Source organism: Sarcophilus harrisii, chromosome 4, assembly GCF_902635505.1.
Source record: "Sarcophilus harrisii chromosome 4, mSarHar1.11, whole genome shotgun sequence".
NCBI lineage: Eukaryota > Metazoa > Chordata > Mammalia > Dasyuromorphia > Dasyuridae > Sarcophilus > Sarcophilus harrisii.
In genome coordinates, this window is record NC_045429.1 from 283,713,868 (window position 1) to 283,737,383 (window position 23,516).

Below are 23,516 nucleotides of genomic sequence, written 5' to 3' on the forward strand. Positions count from 1 at the left end.
TGTGGGTTTGTGTCCTCTTTGTGGGCTGACATCTTTAAAGGGAATCTAGTACTCCTGGTTGAAACAATCTTAATCTGAAAGGGAAAGGGGAATAGAAAGGACATTTAAAATGTTCTCCAAGTCTATTCTTTGTATCAGAGAAACATCTCAGGAGGAAACCCCAAACTCAAGTAAGCTGATCTTTTTCCGGGTATGTTGGTGAGAATAAGGGAGACTTGGAAAAATATATTTCCTTGTACTGTCCTGGGAGTCCCCATCTCATAAATGTTTGGTTTTCTGTCCCCTGGAAAAAACTTTCCCACTTTGTTTTTTTGTGGCAGCTAAAGTGAGGAAGCTGAAAATAGGCTGATAATGGAAGAGGCAACATATGATGGGCTCCAGCAGAACTTAGGCCTGATTCTCAAAAATTTGGGGAATAATTTAGCCCAGGTAAAAACCAAAGGTTCATTTCTCAGCAAAACCAACTAGACAGGTGAAAAAGTAAAATTTTACCATTGCTTCATTCAGATCAGTGACTGCAGGTGATGCAGTAGATTTGTGTGTGTTTATAATATTCATGTATTATGTGTATAACATAAATATGTATGTATGTGTATCCTTTTCACCTCCCCAGCCCCCAAAGTCCTTTACTTTTGCCTTCTGTCAAGAGCACAATGAGATCAGGAAGCATATAGCATAATTTTATGTAGGCAGGAATGTAGTACAAGGAAAGAGGCATCAACTTAGGAGTCAGGATCTGGATTTGAGTACCAGCTTTGCTGTTTATTACTAGTGTTACTAGTATGAAGCCATCTATGGGCTTCAGTTTCTTTATAAAAATTAGTTGTCTAAGTTAGGTGATCTCTATGATCTCTAAAGTTCTTTCCTATTCTATATCCCCATAAGAATCTGAAATAACCAAGAGGTCTTTGGCAAAGCAGCTACATTGGTTTTAAGTTGGACCTCTTTAATAGTTCCTAGCATAAGTGTTCAACCAAATAGAAAAATGTCTGAACATGCCTTTTTCCCCCCTTTCTGAATATCCATTTTAATCCTATTAAACTTTGATAAGTGTAAGAATCCTAATTTTAACATAAAGATTTGATTTCTGTTAATTTATTTAAAGCAATTAACAAATTAGTTCTCAAGAATTCTGTGAAACACCACACCAGAAAAAAAGGGGGATGGAAGGGGAAGTCACTCAGTACAAACCAGCCCTTCTCAGAAAACCTCAGAGAACTGTCCTTTCTACTGTAGACCAGGAGACAATCTCTTCCAAGGGAATCAAAGAGGACTAGAGCAAAACCTTGTCATCCATAGGTCACTTACCCACATTGTGAATATTTGATGGGTGGGGTAGGGGGACTGCTTGCTTGTCACTGTCCCAGGATTCAGTATTCCAGAGAAAAATGTTGAGGTCTATGGTAGATTTGAGACAATTGAGTGGGCAAGTCTGAGTCAGAATGGCATACTCGGAATAAGTTAAATAATGAAGCCCTAAAATTAATAATAACAGTATTCATGCTACCTCCCCCTAAGGCATGTAGCTACCAAAATGTAGTGCCTGGAGATAAAGAGAACGACCCATTCCTAATCACCCATGTTGAGGAGTAAAAATAAATTTTTAAAAACTATTGTATTTTAAGGGATAAAGCTCAATAAGTGCTTTATCTTCTAAGGCAGTAAGGTAAACTGACTCCAGCTGGATTTCCACAGCTTCACTCCCAGAACCTGCCACTGGACTGTCAGCCAGGAGTCTCTCCCCACGCTGCTGGTCAAAGCTTCTTCCATCTGGAATCTCTGACAGTGAGAGAGCCAGTACCGAATTTGAATCTTGGCCCAAAGGGTTGACTCTGCTGGGGCCATTCCAATAGTAGGAAGCAGAGAAAGCCAGGGCAGTAATGATCTTTCCAATACCAAACACTCTCCCTCTTCAATCCCTCTTCTGGGATTTTTTTTGTGGCCCTCTTCTGGAGGAGGGCAGTTTCAGCGACTCATGCAGTTCTGGACATCCACAAAGCCCATACGCTGTCTGCGTTTCCTTTGCTCTGTCATCTGAAATTAAGAGTATTCAGTTTCCATCAGGGTGTTTCCTTGTGCTCTTTGCTCCATGAGCCTCTGCTAAAAGAACTAGCTCTTTTGGGTGTCTCTTTGTTAATGCTAGACAAGTGATGCCTCCTCCCCATTCCCCTTGGACTTTCACAAAGGTTGAGAGGTTACTAAGCCCCGGCTCCCTGAGCAAGGATTGCCCTCTTTCCTTTAAGCTAGTTGGTCAAATCACAACTTTTATACAACTAGGTATATCAGCTTATGCTCAGTATCTAGAGGTACCCAGGTATATGAAAAGATGTCTTCAGCTAAATGCCCCTCTTCTAAATAAGGCAGACTTAAAGATCTTTGATTTATATATACTCCCAGAGAGAGAGACAGTGAAGCCCTACTTTGAAGAGAGCAGCGATTATTACAGTTCTGTTTTAAAATGCAAATAACCCTTTCCAGGTTAATACCTACCTGCCAGAACAACCCTAATCCATCTATCTATACACATATACATATATATATATATATATATATATATATATATATATATATATGTATATATGTATGTATGGAATACAGCAGGAAAATCTTAAAGATTTTCCACTCATAACACATTTTCTCCTAAGAAATTTTTATGTATGCCCTGGGTATATAGGTATATGAAATAGGTATACAAATCAAACATTTACTGATGATAAACCATAATTTTGCAACCCCTACATTCAGTTATGAGACCCCATATAGGATCATAACCTACAATTTAAAAGCTGGGGACTGTAGGATGAGCATTACACAGGAAGAATGCCTACATCACAATACTGTCCCCAACTGACAGTTCTGTCAAGGGCTAGACCTGGTCAAATAAATCCTATGTACTTTTGAAGTAAGGTGATAGGACAGTTTATTGGTCAACCAATAAACATTCATTATAAATATAACTACTAAAAGTTAGGTACTGCATTAGAGTACTAAGGATACAAGAAAGGCAGATTACAATCCTTATTTTTAAGGAATCTAATGGAGGAGTCAGCATGTAAACTATTTACAAATAAGCTCTATCCAGCATAATTTGTAAATAATCAACAGAATTATAAACACTAGAATTAAGGGGAATCAGTTCAATTGATAAGAAGATGAACAAGGAGTGTTATCTGCATGGATTGGCACTGAGGAGGCAAAGAGTTGAGCACTGGTGAAAGCCTAGAGACTTGTGAGGCTGGTTCTGAATCTTCAGAGCCTGCTCTGACATTTCCCAATGTCTGGAGAGGGTGAAAAGGGGAGATAGAAACAAGGGAAATTTCTTACCTGTTCTTTGAGTTCATTAAGCTGTGAGGTGAGATGAGACACCAACTTCATGGTGGAGTTGAGTTTGTCCTGAAGGCTCCGTATCTCATTCTGTTCTCCTTCACCTTCATTGCTGACCAGTGACATGGCTCGCATTCGAGGGAACCAATCCAGATTTTTGTTCTGAAACAGAGAATATGCAATATGAAGTCAATAAGATTTGGGAGGGAGGGGAAACTAAGTTGAAAGGGATCTTAAAAAAGAAAGTTTGTACTATAGCCCTACAAAGTCACTGGCCAGGATGAATAGGCCTAATGATTGTTCTTATCAACCCAGGTCCTTCCTGGCATGGCAGATTTTGTCATTAAGGACGAAAGCACTGTGGTTATGGTAAAACTTTTAAACTGACTTCTGAAGACCTTTGTTGACTGCGCCATCTCTACCCTCACTAATTTTATGCAGCCTGCAGCCCAGCAAAAGTTAAAAGGAAAGGCTTCTTCAACAAAAATGTTGAATATCTTTCCCATGGGAACTTATGAATCAGAAAATTGCCATCCTTAGAGAAGGAGAGGATGGGTAGAAGTAAGATGACCTTTTAGATAAATGTAAAATTTCAATCTGTACAGAATCACTGTTTCTCTATTGCCAACTGTTTTATACCTTTCCTGAGGATTAAGAATATAACATTCTGGTTCTCTTGTTCATTTATAAGTTCAGGGGCCACCTGGGCTATCATAAGAAACTGTTCAGAAACTTCTCTTTTGGAAGGTACACATGCACACGTGTGCGCACATACCACTCCTACCCTGCTAATCAATGTTAAGTCTTGCCTTTAAACCAGACTTTTGGGATCTGAAATCCACCAGGTCAGCTCATTTCCAAGGATCCTGTGTGTTCTTCTCAACATTTGAGCACTTTAACTTAGGATAATTGTTGAAACCTGATTCCAGAGTCCGAGCCTAGCTCCAGCAGCAGGAACCAAGAGTCAACAGTTGGTAGCATTTTCATCCATGAGGATTTCTCCAGATGCTACTCCAGCTCCCCTGCTAGCCCTCTGTACAGTGTCCGCAGACGTCAGAGCCCATTGCCCCTCCCTCATCCCTATTTACTAACATTCTGCAAGAGAAGTGAGGGATGATTTCCTTTGCAGCCCAGTACTTCAAATAGATATAAAATTTCCCCCTATTAAATGAATGAAGCCAGACCCCCAGGCCTACCAGAGACCCTGTGGCAAAAATACCTGGGATTCCAAAGACATTTGAATGGGCTGGGGCCTTTATTCTGGCTCAGAAGTAGAGACAAAGCTCAGGAACAGATGTGTACACATAGCAGAAAAGACCAGGCAGATGAAGCATAGTAGTCAATGCTTTCCAAGGTCCCTGATTCCCCTCACTTCAAGTTGGCTCCTTACCCCCCATCCCACCCATGCCCTCCTCCACACCTTAATCATTTGAGCTACGTAGCTCTCAGGGCCAGTATAGTCTGTTTTGTTCTTCACTCGTACTAGCACAATGAAATATAAGTAATTCCACATGTTGTGTTCATACTTGATATGTTCTTCAAAGGACACAGTCTTGTTGTCAAATTTGTCCCTCTCCAGACCTGAAATTGGAAAGAGATGAGAGAAAGGAGGGAGAGAAGGAGGGAGGAAAAAAGATATTATTACCCCCTTTCTTCTTCTCCTCCCATAGGCTGCCATGGGGCATTTCAGAAAAGGCATGTGGGAAAGAGGGGGAATTTCTTTTACTTTGAGGTGGTTAGTAATCATGCTGCAACCATCTAAATGGTCTAAGGCAATAAAACCTATCTGAAGGACCTTCAAGAGATATTCAGGTCATGTCTATTGAAAGTCTGAGCTGCTTTACTCAAAACTAAAGCAATCTAACCCTGCTATAGGCTGTAATCTCTTCTGAAATAAATAGCTAAGCATCTGGAGAGTGAACCCTATAAAGTAGAATTTAAAAGTTGAATGAAACAGGAGTGAATTCAGTCTTAGTAGCCAGAAGAAGACAGTCATGTAGGAAAAGAGCACTGATTTTGGAATAAGAGGACTTGGGTTCAAATTCTGAACTATCTATGTGATCTTAGACAAGTCATTTGATTCTTCTAGTCCTCAGGAAAAGGAGAAGGTTGGACTAGATGGCCTCTAAGGTTTTTTCCAGCTTGAAATCTCTGATTCTGAGATTTTAGGCTTTTGCATGTTTATCATGTCCCCCATTTCAAAGCAACTGTCAAATGTATTTTCCCTAAATGGGCAAGCCAAAACACCAAAACTTGGACAGGATTCCTGCCCCACCCTTGCCCAAGATTCTAATATTCTAAGCCAGAATGATAGGGTTTCTTCCATTCCAGCTGGCCCTGGGGCATTCCAGAAAAGAAAATGCCTTCTCACCACAGATGAAGCATGTGGTCTTCAGGATTTCCTCCTTCTTCTGCTTCTCACTCCTCAGGTCAGCAAAGGTATCAATGATTACTCCAAAGATGAGGTTCAGTACAATGATGATGACAATGAAAAAGAACAAGAGGTCATAGACCACTCGTGCAGGAAACAGGGACTCCTGCAGGGAAATGATGGTAGAGTGGGAGAAGAGAGACAAAGGTCAGAAGCCCCCATCACCAGGACCCTCAAATACCAGAAACTAAGGTGTTATATGCTAAACTGATACAGTGGGGCAAAGTGCCCAAAACTGGAAACCTAGAGAGCTCTGAATTCAAAATGGTGGCAAATATCCAAGAGGCATAAGATTTGGGGGATTTGAAGATTGGGAAGAGGGGTGTTTTAAAGGATAAATTTCTGGACAGTAGCAGAATTTAAGCAATAGTTCAAGACAAGGATCTCGAATTTGTTCTAGTCCTGGTTATATCTCTAACTTTCACTGCCACCCCAGGTATGTGGGCCTCCCTCAGTTTCCTCCTCATTTCTAAAAGGTTATGAATCACTGCCTCCCAAGTAGTTTGTCAGCCAGTCGGTGGACAACCCATATATTAAACTCTTACTATGTCCTAAAAGCTAGAGATACACAGTAAGGCAAAAACACTCCCAGCCCTCAAGGAGTTAACATTCAAATAGAAAGGATAGCATATAAGTAGCCATTTGTCTATATAATATATGTACAATAATGAGAAATAATCTCAGAGAGAAGGGAGCAGCCAAAGAGACAGCATTTGAGACATGAGTAATAACCAAATCAGAAACGAGGGGTGGAGAGCTGTTGATAATAGTTTACATGTATTTGTCATTATAGTTTACAGAGTACTTTATATATATATATATCCACAAAACAACAATTTTATGAATTATGATTACCCCTATTTTACAGTTGAGGAAACTGGGTCCCAGAGAAGTGAAGTGATCTGCCTGGCATCACACAGCTAGTAGTTATCTGAGGCCGAATTCAAAATCAGTTTTGTTTTACAGAGTTATGGACCTGTTACCAGGAGATGAGAGTGTGTAGTACAAGGAATAGCATGGATAGTGTTAATGCAACATATGTGGAAGGAAGTGAAGATTAAAAAACTTGGAAAGGTAAGATAAGAGTCAGATTGTATCGGGCTTTAAAAAACAAATAAGATTTTGAAATTTGATCTTGGAAATAATAGGGAGCCACTAAAATAGGGAATGAGAATGTGTGTATGTTGGGGAGAGGGGGGTGTGACATGATCAGATCAGCACTTTAGGAAGATCTTTCTGGCGACTCAATAGAGGACAGATTGGGAGAAACCTGGAGGTAGGAAGACCAGTCAGAGGGTTATTATAGTAGTTTGGGCAAAAGGTGGTAAGGGCTTGCACCAGGGTGTCAGCTAGCAAAATAACAGCCCAATAGGTCCAGAGTCCAAAAGCAATTAAAATTCAGGCTTGATCTCTTAAGACCTGCTGCTTTAGCTATTAGAAGCCAGCCAGGTTGCAATACATGTTGTTGGGACTCCACAGACTGTGATAAATGCTGAGGGACATATCCCTGGGGTGATAATGGTCAAGCAGCCATTAATTTCTCTTCATTAATATAAAGGAGTAGGTTTTGCATAATTTAAAACAGCAGGTTATCCAAAATATTGTTCCCATTTTGGTGTGAGGTGATTTTTTTACTTACACATAAAGCTGGTTATTTATAATATCTCTGAATTCATTACACATCAGACTACATAATGAAGATTTAATTCAATTTTTCTACATCTTGCCTGTTCCAATGTTCCATATCTGATAGGGACAGTTTCACTTTTGAGACAAATCTATTTAAGCAAAGTCATCTATCTTCCTACTGAAAGACCCCTATTTCACATCCACCCCAAGTATTATTAAATGTGGCTTATTAAAAGCTTTCCTTTCCAGTCCTTGCAGGACAAAGGTAGAGAGAAATTGTAACAATGCCAATGTAAGACCTTCCCTTGGGGACATTAGCTGAATTCAACAGGGAAGTCAATAGACAAAAAAAAAAAAAAAAAAGAAAAAGAAAAATGGCCCTGTAAACACCAAAGGATTCATTGCAGTACTTCTCATGGTAGCAAAGAACTAGAAACAGACTAGAAACAAAAAAGAATCTGATGAATGCTAAACAAATTAGGTTCCATGAAAGGAATGGAGTTATTTACTAGGCTGAAAGAAAGGATGAATATGATGAATACAAAGGAGCAAGGAAAAGTTTATATCAATTGATGCAAAGTGAATTAAACAGGACAGGAAAATATTCACACAAAGACTACTCCAACATAAATGGAAAGAGTAATAAAATAAATGAAACTGAATGTTATGAAGTTATAATGACTAAGCTTGGTCCCAAAATAAAGAAATGAGAAAGCACTCCCCCTGGTTATTTGCAGAAATGAGGGATCATGGGTTGTCCCTCACATGGATGTGCAATAATGCATATGATCTCAGAATTTTTTTTATGTTGATTAGTTTTGTGGAAATGTTTTTTGTTTCCTTTTTTCTTTCTTTCCTTCTATTCCTTTTCCTTCCTTTCTTTTTATGTTTGATCTTTTGTTCTTTTCTTTCTTCCCTCTCTTTTAAAAATTCAAGGGATGGCTCTCTGGAAGGGAGTGAGCAAAGGAATACACTGGGAAACATAAGATAATGTTACAACAAAAAGTATCAATAAAAATTATTTTTTAAAAAGAAAACAAGATTCATTCCATTAGACGTAAGATTGGAGGACTAATGGGAAAACCATAGGCATAGCACCTTCTTTTAAGGGATGGTAATCCAGAGAGCAATTGGACCAGAAGACAGTATGATTGCCCCGGTGAAGGCTGGCAGGAGAGGAGGAAGGAAAATGACTCACATCTTTGGATGGCTTTCGAAGAATGTCACCTACACCCCCACCATTTCGAAGTCCGTGGTTCATGACGGTAACTATGCACATCAGCAGTGTGTCACAGGCTCGCTCTGTACTGTCTTCATCATCATCCTCTGTAATCACAATTGAATTGTATGCCCAGGAGCCTAGCAGCCCATAAAAATCATTTAATGATTCCTCAGGTAAAGATTCCTATATTCTGTGTTTCTGAATCAATTAGGGGGGAGAGCGCAGGGGCGGGGGGGGGGGGGGGGGGGAGCAGGTAGAAACAAAATAGCTCACACATGTATATAACACTTAAGGTTTATAATGTGTATATATGTATGTATGTACGTATGTATGTATGTATTCTCTAAAGCCTCACAAAAAACCCTATGAATTATGATTATTCCAATTTTACACATGAAGAAACTGGGACTCAGGTTAAGTGATTTGCCCAGAATCACACAGCTAGTAGGTATCTGAAATCAAATTCTAACTCAATTTAGTTCCAGGGCTGGAACTGGAGTCAGAAAGACTTGAGTTCACTTGCTAGTTATGTGACTCTGGACTTAACATCTGCCTTATTTTCTTCTTATATAAATGAAAATAATAACCGCATCTATTTCCCAGGGTGGCTGTAAGAACATAATAAAATAATATTTGTAAAAACTTAGCACACAATGCCTGGCACAATGCAGTCACTTAATAAATGCTTATTCCCTTTTCTTCCCCCCATCTACTACTCCAATGTTCCCAAGCACCAACCCCCAACCCATCCCCAAACTCCATACCATCTTGTCCCAATTACATTTGGTCTCCACAAAGTCACACTCCCTTTACCTTCCTGAATTTCAGACACTGTGATGCTAGAGGAACAACTGATCTTGTCTCCACTGCATGTATCCATGAATGCTGTAGGACTGTGAGGCATTCCCAGGGGGCTGGCTGGAGAAGAGAGAGATGATGGTGGTTCACACATGCAGCATCCCCTGTGTCTGCTGATCCTGACATTCTAAAAGTCCCTTCTGGCCCCCTTCCAGGGGGATACTCCCTGTTGTTACTGGGACTTCTGAGACTTTGATGGAAAATGGGGGTTGAGGGTAGGAAAAGTTTCAAAAAGGCAGAATATGAATACTCCATCTGCTGGTCCATCATAAGTATTAATCAGCAGGGATAGGATATGTCTGACCTTCTTCTATCCTTTCCTAAACAGAAAAGTAAGAGTCAGAGACCTTAGATAGCTTTGCAGGTGTCAGAGAACCAAGAAGCACAAGAAAGTTGCCTCTGTTTAAAGATCATGGAAATCTGAGAACTCCCATTTCAGCCTTCAACAGCTGCTGGAGCAAGGGTATCTTTTTCCCATGGTACCAATAGGTGTAGAAATAGACCCAGAGAATATCAGTGATTTGACCAAGATTAGATAGTGACTAAAGGCCAGACACAGGCAGTTGTCTCTAATGCAGTAGTCCTTGGTCTTTTTTCTGCTATGGACCACTTTGGCCATCTGATATAACCTATGGATTCTTTTTCAGAATAATGCTCAAAAAATAAAAACATAAGATTATAAAAGAAACCAATTATGTTGAAAGAAGATTTTCAAACTATTCTTTGAAAAAAAAAGTTCATGGACCCCAAATTAAGAACATTTGCTTTAGTCCTATACTCTTTTCTACATTTGGATTTGCAACCATGAGCAGTATACCTAGGATGGAATGACTAGGGCTTTACCCCAAGTCAAGGAATTTACAAGGTACTGACAATTCAGTCCCAAAGGGACTTTTTCCCCTACTTTCCCTGCCTCCATGGTAGCAAGGGCATGTCTTCATCATACCAGGAGAACTTCCTCCTCCCATTCACTGGCAGAGAAATGCCAGTTATATGTCCATGAACATATTTTGCAAAGTTTAAATTATGTAAATGTTAGCTATCACTCCACTAAGAATGGACTGGTTTATAAGAAAGAGAGGGGACAATTAGGGGTAGTACAGCTAAAGGAAATGGGATAGGAACAGGAAGAGACCTTTGGACTTGTTATCGGGCAGCCGATCCACCTCAAGGATGAAATCATCCTTGAGGAATAAGAAGCCAACAATGGAAAAGAGGTAGACAAGGATGAGGGCGAGCAGGGCAGTGAGCAAGATGGAGCGCCCATTTCGGGTCACACTCTTGATCACGTTGAACAAGGTCTCCTCACGATAGATCAGGTCAAAGAGCTGGAAGAGGGAGAAGCATCAGACTGGAAGAACTGTTTCAATCTGGCAAAACAAAAACACTCTTCCCATGTAGGTCTAACCCTGTGGAATAAGTCTGGAGTGCTTTAATAAGACATTGCATTTGATTAAAGCAAGGTTCATTTAACCTATTGGGCAGCAAAGCCTGGACTAGCTGGTCCTAGTCTAAGGAATCGTTTTTTCTGTTATTCATTTTTCAGGAACACTAGGATAGGAGAAATGATCAGATATTCTGTGCTTTGTTAAGTGCTACCTTGAGAAATCCAGTCCTAAATCCTGAGGGTCCCCAGCATAGAAAAGTGATGGCTATATAATAGGACTCCAACAGACTTCTCAATTTGCAATTCTACCCTTTCTCAAAACTCCCTACCCAAAACTCATCTTTACACTGTCCCCTTCTTCCCCTATTGCCCCATCCACCATTGTTTCAGAAGACATACTAGGATGCTGTAGAAGAGCTCATGCACAAAGATGCCTAGAATGCTGGTAAGGATGTAGCCAACGTGGTAAAGGAACTCCATATCCATCACCATGGCTTTGTAGCCTCTGATAAAGGTTCCTCGGTTGCCCACAAAGCTCACCACAAACACAATCTTGTTGGTTAGCTGGAAAAAAGCAAAATAAAGACAAAAGAAAGATGAGAATAATGGATAAGACATCAAGAACAGCATAGCAAGAATAATGGATAAGACATCAAGAACAGCATAGCAAGGGAAAAGACAGAAAAGGATAATGGGTGTTGAAAATATAACCCCAAAGAGGTCAAAGAGAGAAAGAGCCCCCAACAGACAGCAAAATATTTATAGCAGGACTTTTTGTATGGGGGAAAAAAGGAAAATGAAGTTAGATACGCAACAATTATGGAAAGCCTAAACAAGTGCTGGCTCATGAATATAATGGAACATTCCTGTGCCATAAAAAATGATGGAGAGGAGGAATACATTAAAATATGGGAAGATTTATATAAACTGATGCAAAGCTGAAGTATGCAAAACCAGGAAAACAATACACACAATGACTATAACAATGTAAACAAAAAGAACAACAAAAAACTAAACCTTGTGTAATTATAATGGCCAAACTTGGCCCCAAAATAAGAGGTGAAAATGTATCTCTCCATCCCTTCTTTGTAGACTATTGGTAGAAAACATTATTACAAACACCTGAGATTCTGTTACTATATTAGCTTATGAACTGTTTTCTCTGTCTTTTATTCCATTCTATTATTTTATACAGCAGGACTGATATTTAGGTAGATGAGGGATACATTTGGAAATGAAGATAACATAAAAGCTATCAATTTTCTTAAAGAAGGCAGTGGGATGGATGAAAGAAGTACTTTCTATCTGATCCATTCCTGGGATTTTTTTTACCACTAAATCAGGGTTTGCTCTCCCTCAGTACCCCATTTCCCCAAGTTAGAGGGTTGGACCTAAATGACCCAGTATTGTCATAGTCACAGCTGAGTCATGAAGAATTTAATTAAAGGGACCAGGCAGGGATTTCTCTCATGATCATTCTCCAAAAAGGTTTCTGCTTTGGGTTCCTGAGTGGATGAGAATGGGCTAGTCAGGACTTGGGAGTCATAAGTAATGACCACAAGTACTGAAGAGTGCATCCTTGCCTCTTCATGAGTGTCAAAGCTGAAAAATCCCTAATCAACTAATTTTTTTTTCTCTATGGAAATAAATCAGACTGTTGACAAGCAAGTACAGTATAGGGAACAGAAAAAGGAGAATGTTAACATTTTGGGAATGTCAACCATAACCAACCATAGTTGGTATGACAGGGTTGAAAGGAACTTCAGGGCCATCAGGTCTGGACTCCATCATATTACAGATGAAAAAAAAGAAGACTTCTGAAAAAAGGGAATGACTTGTCCAAGATTTTATAGGCAAGAAAATGGCAAAACCTCAAATCAAACTCAAGCCTCCCTATTCCACATTCAGTAGTTTTGTCACTATATGTAAGCTAAGTTTTGAAGTCCTTGGGCCTTCATAAAGCAATAGAAATGGAATTTGTCCAAGAAGTCTTCTCTATCAATGGTGCCCTTTGTATCGTTATTAGAGAAGCACATCAAAAGATAACAATAAAAATCTCCAAAGGAAAAAAAAAAGGAGTAAGCTGACTGCAGGTCAAATGGCTTAGAAAGCAAGGAAAATAATATGATACACTCACACACACACACCCTGCTTTCTTTTAGATTTATGACTCGGAAGACATGTAGCTTAGTGGACTGAGTGCTACACTCGGAGTAAGAAAAGTATTGTCTATGAGATACTGGGCAAGTCATTTATCAGTCAGTAAGTCAAAAAACATTTTTTATGCCTCTATTATGGGCCAATGTATTATGTGATAGGAGTAAAAAGAATGGTAAAAGATGGCCCCTGCTCTCAAGGAGCTCACAGCCTAATGGTGGGAAAAAACATTCCCACAACTATTTACAAATAAAACAGATATAGGACAAACTGGAGATTATCAACAAAGAGAAGGAATAGGAATTAAAAAGAAAGGCTTCCTATAGTAGGTAGAATTGTAGCTGGAATTTGAAAGAAGCTTAATCTTATTCTGCCTCAGTTTCCTCATCGGTAAATTAGGATAATAATAGCACCTGCCTCACAGGTGAGAATCCAATTAAATGAGTGTATATACCCACATATATCGGTATACTTATATTTATATATAAGTATATATAATGCACATATAATTATCTGTAATATATATTTTATATCATATATAAAATACATATATGTAAGTAGCGGTTATATATTATACAAAAATATATTTTATATAACTATATACAATATATATTATGTATCTATATGTATACATAGTAATTTGCAAACTTAAAAGACTTTATAGAAATGTCCTTTTACAGGATCTCTAAGTGCATTTTTAAGCTTTAATAGCTTAGTTTACAACTCCACTGACTTTGGGAATATCCGGTATAAATAATAACAGTAGTAGTAGTAGTAGAGTTGTTAATACTCTGGAACATTATGCCCTATCTCTCCTGCACCCTCCCTGCTCCCCACTGCCCCTGAGGTAGCTATGGGAAGCATCTGGTACTGCCTCCTGGGACTCACATTGAGAGCCCCCAAGATGTTGAGGGTAGGCCCGATGCCCAGGTAATAGATGGAGCGCAGGATGAGAGCCACGATGAGGGGCCGGATGCTGTAGCGCCTGGTGAATAGAGCTACGATGGAGAAGCAGACCAGAATCCAGAAGAGCAAGGAGATGAGTGGAGAGCCCAACACACCTAGAAGGATGGGAAAAGGAGAAGGTGAACAGGATGCCTCCCAGAGTTTTGCTGCCCAAAAACCTTGTCCTGTTTAGAAGGCAGCAGCATACCCTAGGGTACCTAGAACTGGACTGGAAATCACAGAATCACAACCTCAGAGGCAGAAGAGACTTTAGAGGCTATCTAGCCTGATCTTTACTTGAATACAAATTCCTTTGACAACCTTCCTGACAGTGGGGCCTCTAGCCTCTAATGGAGCCTTCCCAGGAAGTCCCAGTAACAGACTTATGTTCTTTTTTTGTTTGTTTGGTATTTTATTTATTTTTGTTTAATTATAGCTTTTTATTTTCAAAATATAGATATGGATAATTTTTGACATTTACCTTTACAAAACCCTGTGTTCTAATTTTTCCCTTTCCTTCCCCACCTCCATCCAATATATGCTGAACATGTGTAATTCCACAACTCGTATTTCCATAAATATCATACTACTCCAGAAAAATCAGACCAAAAAGGAAAAAAGCTTCCTTGTCTATGAGAGCTGAACTCTATGGCCTCTAAGGTGCCTTCTGTGACTGCACCTTCCAGGACCCTGGGAGACTGTTCAAAGCATATGCTCCACACTGGGGGTGACTGGCTCCAGAGGGTCCAAAAAATACATTACAATTGATGCTGTTCCCCTCACTCTCTCGGGAGGGCAGGAGGAGAGCAATGCCTTCCTTCCCCTTCAGAGGTACAAGAAGGCCCTTACCTGTGGAGGCACCTTCCACGTATGGGTAGAAGAAGGCTATGATGATGTTGATGAAGACGGCAAGGTTGAAGGATATGGTGCCCCACAGGGTCATTCGGCGGGAAAACCAATAGATCAGAGGCATGCCTGGAAGGGACAGATGAGAGGACAGAGAGAAGCCCTAAGTGGCAGAACTTGAGGAGAGAAGGAAATCACTCTTGGATCCGCCTTGTCACGGTGGAAGCTCGCTTGGCTCAGTGAACCATGAGCTGCATCATTCAGGGCTATCCAAGAGAGAGAGTCACAGTGGGGAGTTCTGACAAAAGATGATTGATCCACTGGAGAAGGAAATGGCAAAGCGCAGCAGTATCTCTGCCAAGAAAACCCCCTAGACACAAGTGCTGTGTTCCACAAAATCAGGAAGGGTCAGACATGACTGAACAGAGAAAGGAAGCAGAGAAGCCAGCTTGAACAGGCAAGCAAACTGGCCCTGCAAGCGAGGCGGAATAATCACTTGGGCCCCACTAACAGTTGAAGGGACATTGGTTTAACTCCTTTGGAGGAAGTCACAATGTAGCTCAAGCCATTCTTGCCTATCTCAAGACTTTTGCACAAATAGTACAGGTTTACGCGAGGGTGGTTGTACATGGTCAACAAAGCATAAAAATTTTGTTTTCTAAGAGAAAAGATGAGAGCAGCCAAGCAGTGCAGTAGATAGAGCACTGGCCCTGAAGCTCCAATCTTCTGATATTTAGTAGCTATGTGACCCTAGGCAAGTCACTTAATCTCAATTGCTTTAAAAGTAATAATAAGAAGCAATTGCATTGCCAGTCTCAGACTGTAAAGGAGGCAAGGTATGTCTGATCTCTCATTTGATATACTCCTTCCACCCACCGCTAGCCTAAGAATTCCCATAATTTTCTACACCCCCCTCCACAAAAACCCCTTTTTTGAGCCTTAATCCTACGTTCAGATAATAGTCTAAGAGCACTCTTACATAGGGTCTGCTCTTTCAGAGAGTTCCAAAGGAAGAAAGTAATTCTAAAGGGGAACTTTCCAGTCATGACCAACAGGTGGTAGGGGGGTTTTCTTTTTTTCTTTCTTTCAGCTACTCTAGCTCTTTCTAAGGCACGAGCTGACTCCCTCCCACCCGTTGCTCCTAGCTCTCACTTCGAAGTTTTTTCTGCCACTCCATCTCATTGTGCAAGAAAGAAGACTGGTCAAAGAAGTCGCTGACTTTGCTGCCCTGCTCATCCTGCTCTGTGGTGGTGAAGAGCCGGTGCTTGGTCTCTTCCGTCAGAAATTCACAGATGCTCGGCACCGGGAACACGATTTGCTCCATGCTCCTATCCTGGCGAACAATCTGCGCAAAAACACAGGACCGTGTTGGAGGTGGGGAGGGAGGAGGGGGAAAGGCCAGGGGAGGGTGGGAAACCAGAGCAAAGACAATACTCCAGAGGAGACACACACACCTGCGAAGTAACTCCCTGGCTCAGGGACATGCTGCTCAGATGCTGACTCACACACCTGTGCTCCTACACACATGCTAAATCAGTGACACACGTGACGAGTCACAAGATCTCCCATGCACATGCAGTCCCCCTCACCCCCTTTCACTGCCACATCACTCCCAAGGAGCCAGATCTGATCATTCTGCCACCCATACCAACGCCACTGACCAGAGGGTGATCACTTTGGGGTAGGCAGTGAGGTCCAGGGAAAGTCCTGGCTCTGGAGTCAGGGAATCTGGGTTCAAATCCCACCTCTGGTGCTTAATACCTGCGTGAGCAAGTCCCTGAAATTCCCTGGGACCTCAGTTTCCTCATCTGTAAAATGAGGCAGGTGAGCTAGATGGCCTCTGAAACCTCTCCCAGCTCTATTTCTGTCATCTCTCCAACTCTGCGATTCCCCTCCTCCCCGTCCCAAGCCCTTTATCTTTCCCAAGGAAGATCTCTCACCTCAATCTGGGATGTGTGGTTCTCATAGTAAGCCAGAGGGTCCTCTTCCTCTGCATGCATGGGTGCTGACGACTTCAGCATTTGGGACAACTGCTTGTTATTGAGGCTGAGCTGTGGAGTGATCGCCAAGGGGTCAGGCGTAGAAAAAGGATTCCTTATTCAGGCAGACCACAACCCACTTTGGATCCTGAGCCAAGCTTGGCTGGACCACCATCCTAATCCCAATACCTCAAGCCCAGTCTAGAGCCTAACCTAGCTCCAGCCGCTTTTTAGAACTTAGTATGGAGTCTCCAAAAAAGGAAAGAAGAGAGAAAATTTTGTTTTAAAGGGATGGGAGAGAAAGGAAAGGGAGATACGGGACAGAGAGGGAGGAAAAGAAGGAGGAGGGGATGGAAAAGAAGAGGAGAAAAAAAAGGAGGAAGAGGAGAAGGAGAAAAAGGAGGAAAAGGAAGAGGAGGACAGTCCTCCTTCTGGTGGGACTGAGGTCCTACCATGGAAGAGATGCTTTCTTCCTCCTCCTCCTGGATACGTTTCACTGGCTTCAGCAGGTGCTGTAGTTGCTTGTTGTGTCTAGAAAGCTAAGAGCACAGAGGGTCTGAGAGTCACAATCAGAGTCAGGATCATCCAACATCATGATCTTCAGCCTGTCTCTTTCCCCTGGAGTCAAGAGGGACAACTGGCAACAGTACCTGCAAAGCCAGGATATAGATGTTGTGGCCAACCTCTCGGGGAGAGACCTCGGAATTCTCATGCTCCTCCTCCTGCAGGTAGGCTTTCTTGATGACATCCACCTAGGAAGCCAGCACCTCCTCTTAGCCATCTTTCTCCACATTCTCCAAGTATTTCCCCTTCCCTCCACCATCCCTACACCCTCAGTCCCCAGTCTACCCCATATGAGGGGATGGTAGTGAGAGAAAAAAAGACTTGAACCACTGACTTCCATCAGGTAGCTCCATTAGCCACTGGGGCCTCCCCACTCCCCTGCACCTACTACTTGGCCATCTGCCTCACCAGTTCTTGGGGCCGCAGACTGATGAGAATCCTCTCTGCATTTTCGCTGTCGTGTCGGCTCTCCATCAGGGCCAGAAGAAGCTTGGAGGCATTGTCCTGTGAGGCAGTCAGAAGATTGAAGAAGCTGCCAGCCACAGTTTCCCAGGACTCAACGCTGCCTACCTGCCTCTGCCTTGGGAAGAAATTGCCCCACACTCATGCAAGTCCAGGGAGTGGATAAAGGGAACTAAGGCTATAGCTGAGGAAATTAGAATGACTCCTGAACTCTTTAACTTCTCTATTCAGTGCTCTGCCATTCTTGTGGTATGATACTCTTGATTTCAGAGATGGGAAAACCTGCATTCAGAGGCCAGTTGTGATACATATTTTCAGGTCTGGCTAATGTGGAAGTTTTGCTTGACTGTATATAATAACAACAAAGGTTCTCTTTTTCTTTTTTCATTGATAACAGCAGGATGGAGAGAGAAAATAAATGTTTGTTCACTGGAAATGTTTTTAAATTAAAAAATATTCCAACTCTGAGATTTAATTAGGTAACCAAGACAAGACATATAACATCTTTTAGTCTCAGTTTTGTGATATGCAAAATGGGGATAAAGCTAGAAGAAGGATCTCTGTAGAACTTAAAGAACTCCCTAAATATGAATGATTCTTATTACTTTTTGAAATAATCAGATTGATTCTGTATCATTTTAATTGATTCTATTTACTAAATAAATGCTATTTATCCTATTCTATTTAATTGATTTTGTCCTGTATCTGTCTACGTCATAATTCTTTGTCTCTGAACTTAGTCTAGAATTCAGTTGGTCTGTTTCAAATTAAGTTTAGAAATCCAGTTTTCTAGTTAATTTGTTGTGTTCCTGTGTCAAGAATACCTGGTTTGTTATCCAAAGAAGCCTGATCCACTATCTTTGACCGTGAAGGAGAATTCAAATGAAGATTTCTTATTCACAGGAGGGAAGGAGGAGATGCTAGCCCATTTTCATTTCCCAACCATATTGTCCCCCACCTCTCAGTTCTGGGACCAATATTGATTTTGCCATGTAACCAGTCATAATTTAATCCCCACCTGTAAAGTCTTACTCTTGTTCTGTATTTTCCAAAACTATGAAAAAGAGCTATCCCCCTAATTTGGGTCTTATTGAAAAAGCTGCCAGCCACAGTTTCCGAAGTAGTTAAGGTCCTGTTTTTTGGCAAATTTGCAACTTACTAATAAGTTGATTATGCTCAGCATAGTGTGCCTCAGTTTTCCTAATTTTAATAATAATAATATATTATAAATTATATAATAATAATAATGATAATAATAACACTTCTCTCCCTCATTTACCAGGAATCTTTTTGAAAAACTCAATGGTAATGGGTAGGGAAGGGGCAGGCAGGACAGAAAGAATTTGGAATTCAACATTTTCTTTTTAAAAAAGAATGTTAAAATAAATAGTTTTAAGAAATTAAAATTTAAAAAATCTAATGGTGTATGTTGGGAGCACAAAGAGGAGCACCTTGAGCACCAGTAGCTGAAGAGCTACTGAAATCCATGCCCCTGTTACTGCAGGATGTCTATTTTCTTGCCCCACAAGGCATTATCCCTCAGGTCCCCACTCTCCACTGAAACCACCGTACACACTGCCAGTGAAACACATACACACACACTCCCGCCCTGTACCTTGAGCTGCAGCACCAGGTCCATGCGATACTTGCACAAGGGGCTGATATCATTGAGGATCAGGGCAGTGATGATGTCGATGCCGTTAGATTCATGAGTCACAATACAGGTCTGTGCATGGGCAAAGAGGAAGGGCACAGAGCCTCAGGATGGAGCTCCGTCTCAGATGGCCTTCCCTGGCCTTAGCCCCACACACACACACTCAGAGTCCCTCCCACTCAGAGCCCCCCCCCCACTCAGAGCCCCCCCACACACTCAGAGCCCCCACACACTCAGAGCCCCCCACTCAGTCCCCCCCACTCAGAACCCCCTCCCCCTCAGAGCCCCGCAGCCCCCCTGGGGCTGGGGCCCACACCTGGTTCTCATGGCAGGGTCCCTGGCAGTACTCAGTGAGCGTCTCCAGTGTCTGGATGACGAGCCCCACATTGTCCTCATTGAGGTAGAGGCCCAGCAATCCCAGGCCGCCTGTGGTGCTGCCACACATGATGTCCAGGAACTGCAGCGTTTCACACACCAAATTGTAGTTAGTCTTGTTGTTCTGACAGCGAAGGAAGTTCTGAAGGAGACAGAAACAGGATGTCCAGAGGGACATGGAGAATAAGGAGCACTGAATCAGGCACCCAGAGAACCCTTTTAAGAATAAGGTTTTTCAAGACAAATATGGAAAACATTTAAAGATAGCACATATTTAATCTATAGTAGATTCCTGTCCATCTTGGGGAGAGGGAGGTAAGAAAACAAGGGAGAAAAATGTGAAATGCAAAGTTTTATAAAAATGAATGTTGAAAACTATCTTTACATGTATTTGGAAAAATAAAACACTATTAAGAAAAAAGAATAATGTTTTTAAGTGCATAAAATAAGACACATAGGATTATAACAGATACTAATTGTATTGAAATGCAAATATCAAAATAAATTTTCAAAAAATTCACAGAGTGCACAATAAGAACATCTAAATTAGATGATCTTTGAGGTCCTGTGGCATGGATAGCACACATATACTCGCACCAGAAAAAACTTCGCAAGGAGGATGACAACTCTGTTTTGAGTTCACATAGTGTTTTACAATCTACAACAGGCTTTCTTCAGGCTAACTTGAAGAGGAGCAAGTGTTAGCACATTCATTTTAGAGATGGAGAAACAGAAGAATATTGGCTCATTGAGCTGGAAGAGAGGAGGTCATCCAGTTCTGGAGTCCATGAACTTAAAAAAATATTTATTTTGATAACTTTATATACTGCGTGTGTGCGTGTGTGTGTGTGTAAAATTGATACTTATAATTGGTCTTTTTAATATATGTATTTTATTTTTTATTTTATGTATTTAAAAACATTATTCTTTAAAAAAAAAAAAAGGGAAAAAGGCTTTTTGTAGATTTCACCAGAATGTTAGTGGGATCACTGTCACAGAAAAAATTAAGAACCTCTGATATAATTAAAGCATCATTTTATAAAGAAACTGAGACTAATAGTTAAGTGACTTGCCCAGGATTATGCAGCTAATCCAAATCCAGTGGTTTTTCCCCAGAAAATACAAAATCTCTCTGCCTCCAGAGGGAGCAAGAGTACAAGAAAGAATCATGTTCATTCCACATAGCTGATGGCACAATGCACAAAGTGCTGAGCCTGGCGTCAGAGAGACTTGAGGTCAAGTCCAATTTCAGATACTTACTAGCTAGGTAACCCTGGGAAAATCACTTCATTTCTGTTTGCCTCAGCTTTTTCAGCTGTATAATGGACAATACCCATCACACAGAGTTGGTATGGGGATCAAATGAGATATTTTTTTCAATATGCATCAGCCAGAGCCAGTGCTGAATGTGCATTTTTCTCAGATGTCAGTTTACGGAAATGGGGAGTGAAATTTCATTTTCCATAGGATTTCACAATCCCCCTGCTCCTGGCTCCTCTCCTGGCAGCCCCAACTTAACCTCCTGATAGACCCAGAAGTTCCAGGCCAGATAAGGGCAGGCACTCACCTGAAGGTCCCGGTTATGGTTCTCACACAGCAGCTGCAGGAAGCGTAGGATGGGCTGCATAATCAGCACAGAGGTTCCCATCTCATTACTCTGTCCCCGATCAACCACCTCGTGGCCCCTGCGGAAGCTGGCACTCAAGGAGTAGCGGGAAGTGGGGCTTGGGAGTGCAAAGGATGCCATGCGCCCTACGATAAAAGGCAGGGATGAAAATTAGAGCAGGGCAGCCCACCTGCTATGGAAACGCTTTCCTTCCATGCAGCCCCCCCACCCCTAGCCCCCAATTCCTACCTTTTTCTCTCTCCCTAACTCTGCCCTACCCCAAGCCCTACCACTGTATGCCCAAATCCTCACCTTTGCCTCCAGCATTCCCAGCCTCCCGGTCCTCCTGGGGCTGGCTTCCCAAGTCATTCATGTTCACCGTCACTGTGGACTTGGTCTCTTGTTGGGCCCTTTTCATTCGGTCATGAAGCACCTTAAAGAATTTCTCTGACTTCTTGTCACTCATCATCAGATTATAAAAGGATTTCTGTAGGGGTGGGAAAGGAAATCGAGGAAAGATTCACCACTAGTCTCAAACATTCAGGGAGCTTTGCTCTCCCCCTACCCAAGTAAATCATGTCAAGGAGCTCCTACTGAGTGCTCTGCTCTGTGAAAACGAGATGATATTCATAAAGCACTTAACACAGTGTCTGGCACATAGTAGGCACTTACTAAACGCTTCTTCCCTCTGTCCTTACTGGGAACTCTATAGGATATCAGAGAAAACCAAGACATGACTGTGGGGTCAGAGTTCAGAAGAGGCAAAGACCAATTAAGACTGATTGGTGAGAACAGGTAAGAATACCTGGAGAAGGTGCTGGGATTCAAGCGAGACCTTAAAGGGTTATTGGCAGAGCTGGATAGGAAGGGAGAAGGAGAAGCAGCTACTATTTTATAGCACCTCCTATAATCATCATCATTATCATCTAGCATTTCATAATGCCCACGATATACCAAGCAATCATCATCCTCATCCTCATCATGAGCATCATCATTGCTAATATTTATATAGTAATGAAAAGATCATCTCAGTTGATCCTCACAAAAATCTTGGGAGGTAGGTAGTGTTATTATCCCCATTTTACAGTTGAAGGAACTGAGGTAGGATTAAGGTGACTTGCCCAGGGTCACACAGCTAGAAAGTGTGTGTAGCTAGATTTAAACTCAGGTTTTCTAACTCCAGGCCTAGCTCTCTCTCTGTTGAATCACTTAATTGCCTGAAATATTAGATACATGAGTCTGGACTTGATTGAAGAAGGAAAAGGGAGAACGGTTTGTTTTCCTCTATACCACAGAGAGAAATGATGAGTTTAAATCAAGGTAAGAAAAGCCCAGCCTGCTTCCCTTTACTTTTGATCAGTCACTGAATTTAGTGCCTACAATGTTCTAGATACTGGGTATATAAAGACAAAAATGAGACAGATGAGCCCTGAAAGAGCTTATACTCTTTATAAGATGACCAAGTACTTTAACATTCTTTAGGAGCAACTTAAAATGTTGATGCTCCTCTTATTTGCTACATTTTTGCCTTTTCCAGGGACAGGAGGATAGGGGAAAAACTCCATTCTACAATAAGTAAGTCAGAGAGAAATTAAACCTTGAATATAAGTAAACTACAGTAGGGACAGCAAAAAGGGAAACAGATGGGTCAGGCCCAGGACATATCAGAAGAAAAGACAGGAAGTAACTAGAAAGCTAGCCAGGACCAAAATACATCTCCAGGGTCCTATTCTAATGAAGGTCCTCTGCTCCCCGCCCACCAGCATCTGCAGCCCCCCTTTAGCACCAGACCTGTATCTCAGTGTTGCCCCCATCCAGCAGGCGAATGGCCAGTCCAATGCTCTCCTGGAAGATCTTTTCATTCTTTGTGCTCATGATCAGATCAGACACCAGCTTTGTAGCTCCTTCTTTGTCCAGCCGGCACTGGATTGCCGCAATATGTGACCAGTCCTGATCCTGGCCTGGAGGGAGAGACAAACCAGGGACAGAGCAAAAAAAAAAGGCTCTTTTAGGAACTTAGCAAGTTGGAGAAGGCAGGGAGTAAAAAAAGGCAATCTGGGGGAATCCAGCACCCCTT

At 41.6% G+C, this 23,516-nt stretch overlaps 1 protein-coding gene across 4 annotated transcripts in view; it reads right to left on the reverse strand.

The window, feature by feature from the left end:
• Window positions 1-84: 84 nt before the first annotated feature.
• Window positions 85-23,516, reverse strand: part of ITPR3 (inositol 1,4,5-trisphosphate receptor type 3) — a 145,223-nt gene continuing 121,791 nt past the window's right edge. For 3 of the 4 annotated variants that reach the window (XM_031965057.1, XM_031965056.1, XM_031965055.1), the window contains 20 exons: window positions 23,231-23,400; window positions 21,752-21,926; window positions 21,401-21,585; window positions 19,775-19,975; window positions 19,420-19,530; window positions 17,751-17,846; window positions 17,429-17,530; window positions 17,231-17,317; window positions 16,740-16,850; window positions 15,952-16,144; window positions 14,803-14,928; window positions 13,897-14,069; window positions 11,251-11,415; window positions 10,600-10,792; window positions 9,420-9,524; window positions 8,583-8,743; window positions 5,696-5,861; window positions 4,745-4,905; window positions 3,325-3,486; window positions 85-2,034 (listed from right to left, as the gene is read on the reverse strand). In XM_031965057.1, the coding sequence (XP_031820917.1) occupies window positions 1,966-2,034; window positions 3,325-3,486; window positions 4,745-4,905; window positions 5,696-5,861; window positions 8,583-8,743; window positions 9,420-9,524; window positions 10,600-10,792; window positions 11,251-11,415; window positions 13,897-14,069; window positions 14,803-14,928; window positions 15,952-16,144; window positions 16,740-16,850; window positions 17,231-17,317; window positions 17,429-17,530; window positions 17,751-17,846; window positions 19,420-19,530; window positions 19,775-19,975; window positions 21,401-21,585; window positions 21,752-21,926; window positions 23,231-23,400 (2,912 nt within the window). In that variant the 3' untranslated portion in view covers window positions 85-1,965. The remainder of the gene's footprint in view (window positions 2,035-3,324; window positions 3,487-4,744; window positions 4,906-5,695; window positions 5,862-8,582; window positions 8,744-9,419; window positions 9,525-10,599; window positions 10,793-11,250; window positions 11,416-13,896; window positions 14,070-14,802; window positions 14,929-15,951; window positions 16,145-16,739; window positions 16,851-17,230; window positions 17,318-17,428; window positions 17,531-17,750; window positions 17,847-19,419; window positions 19,531-19,774; window positions 19,976-21,400; window positions 21,586-21,751; window positions 21,927-23,230; window positions 23,401-23,516) is intronic. The other variant, XM_003768967.4, reaches the window with a different exon arrangement.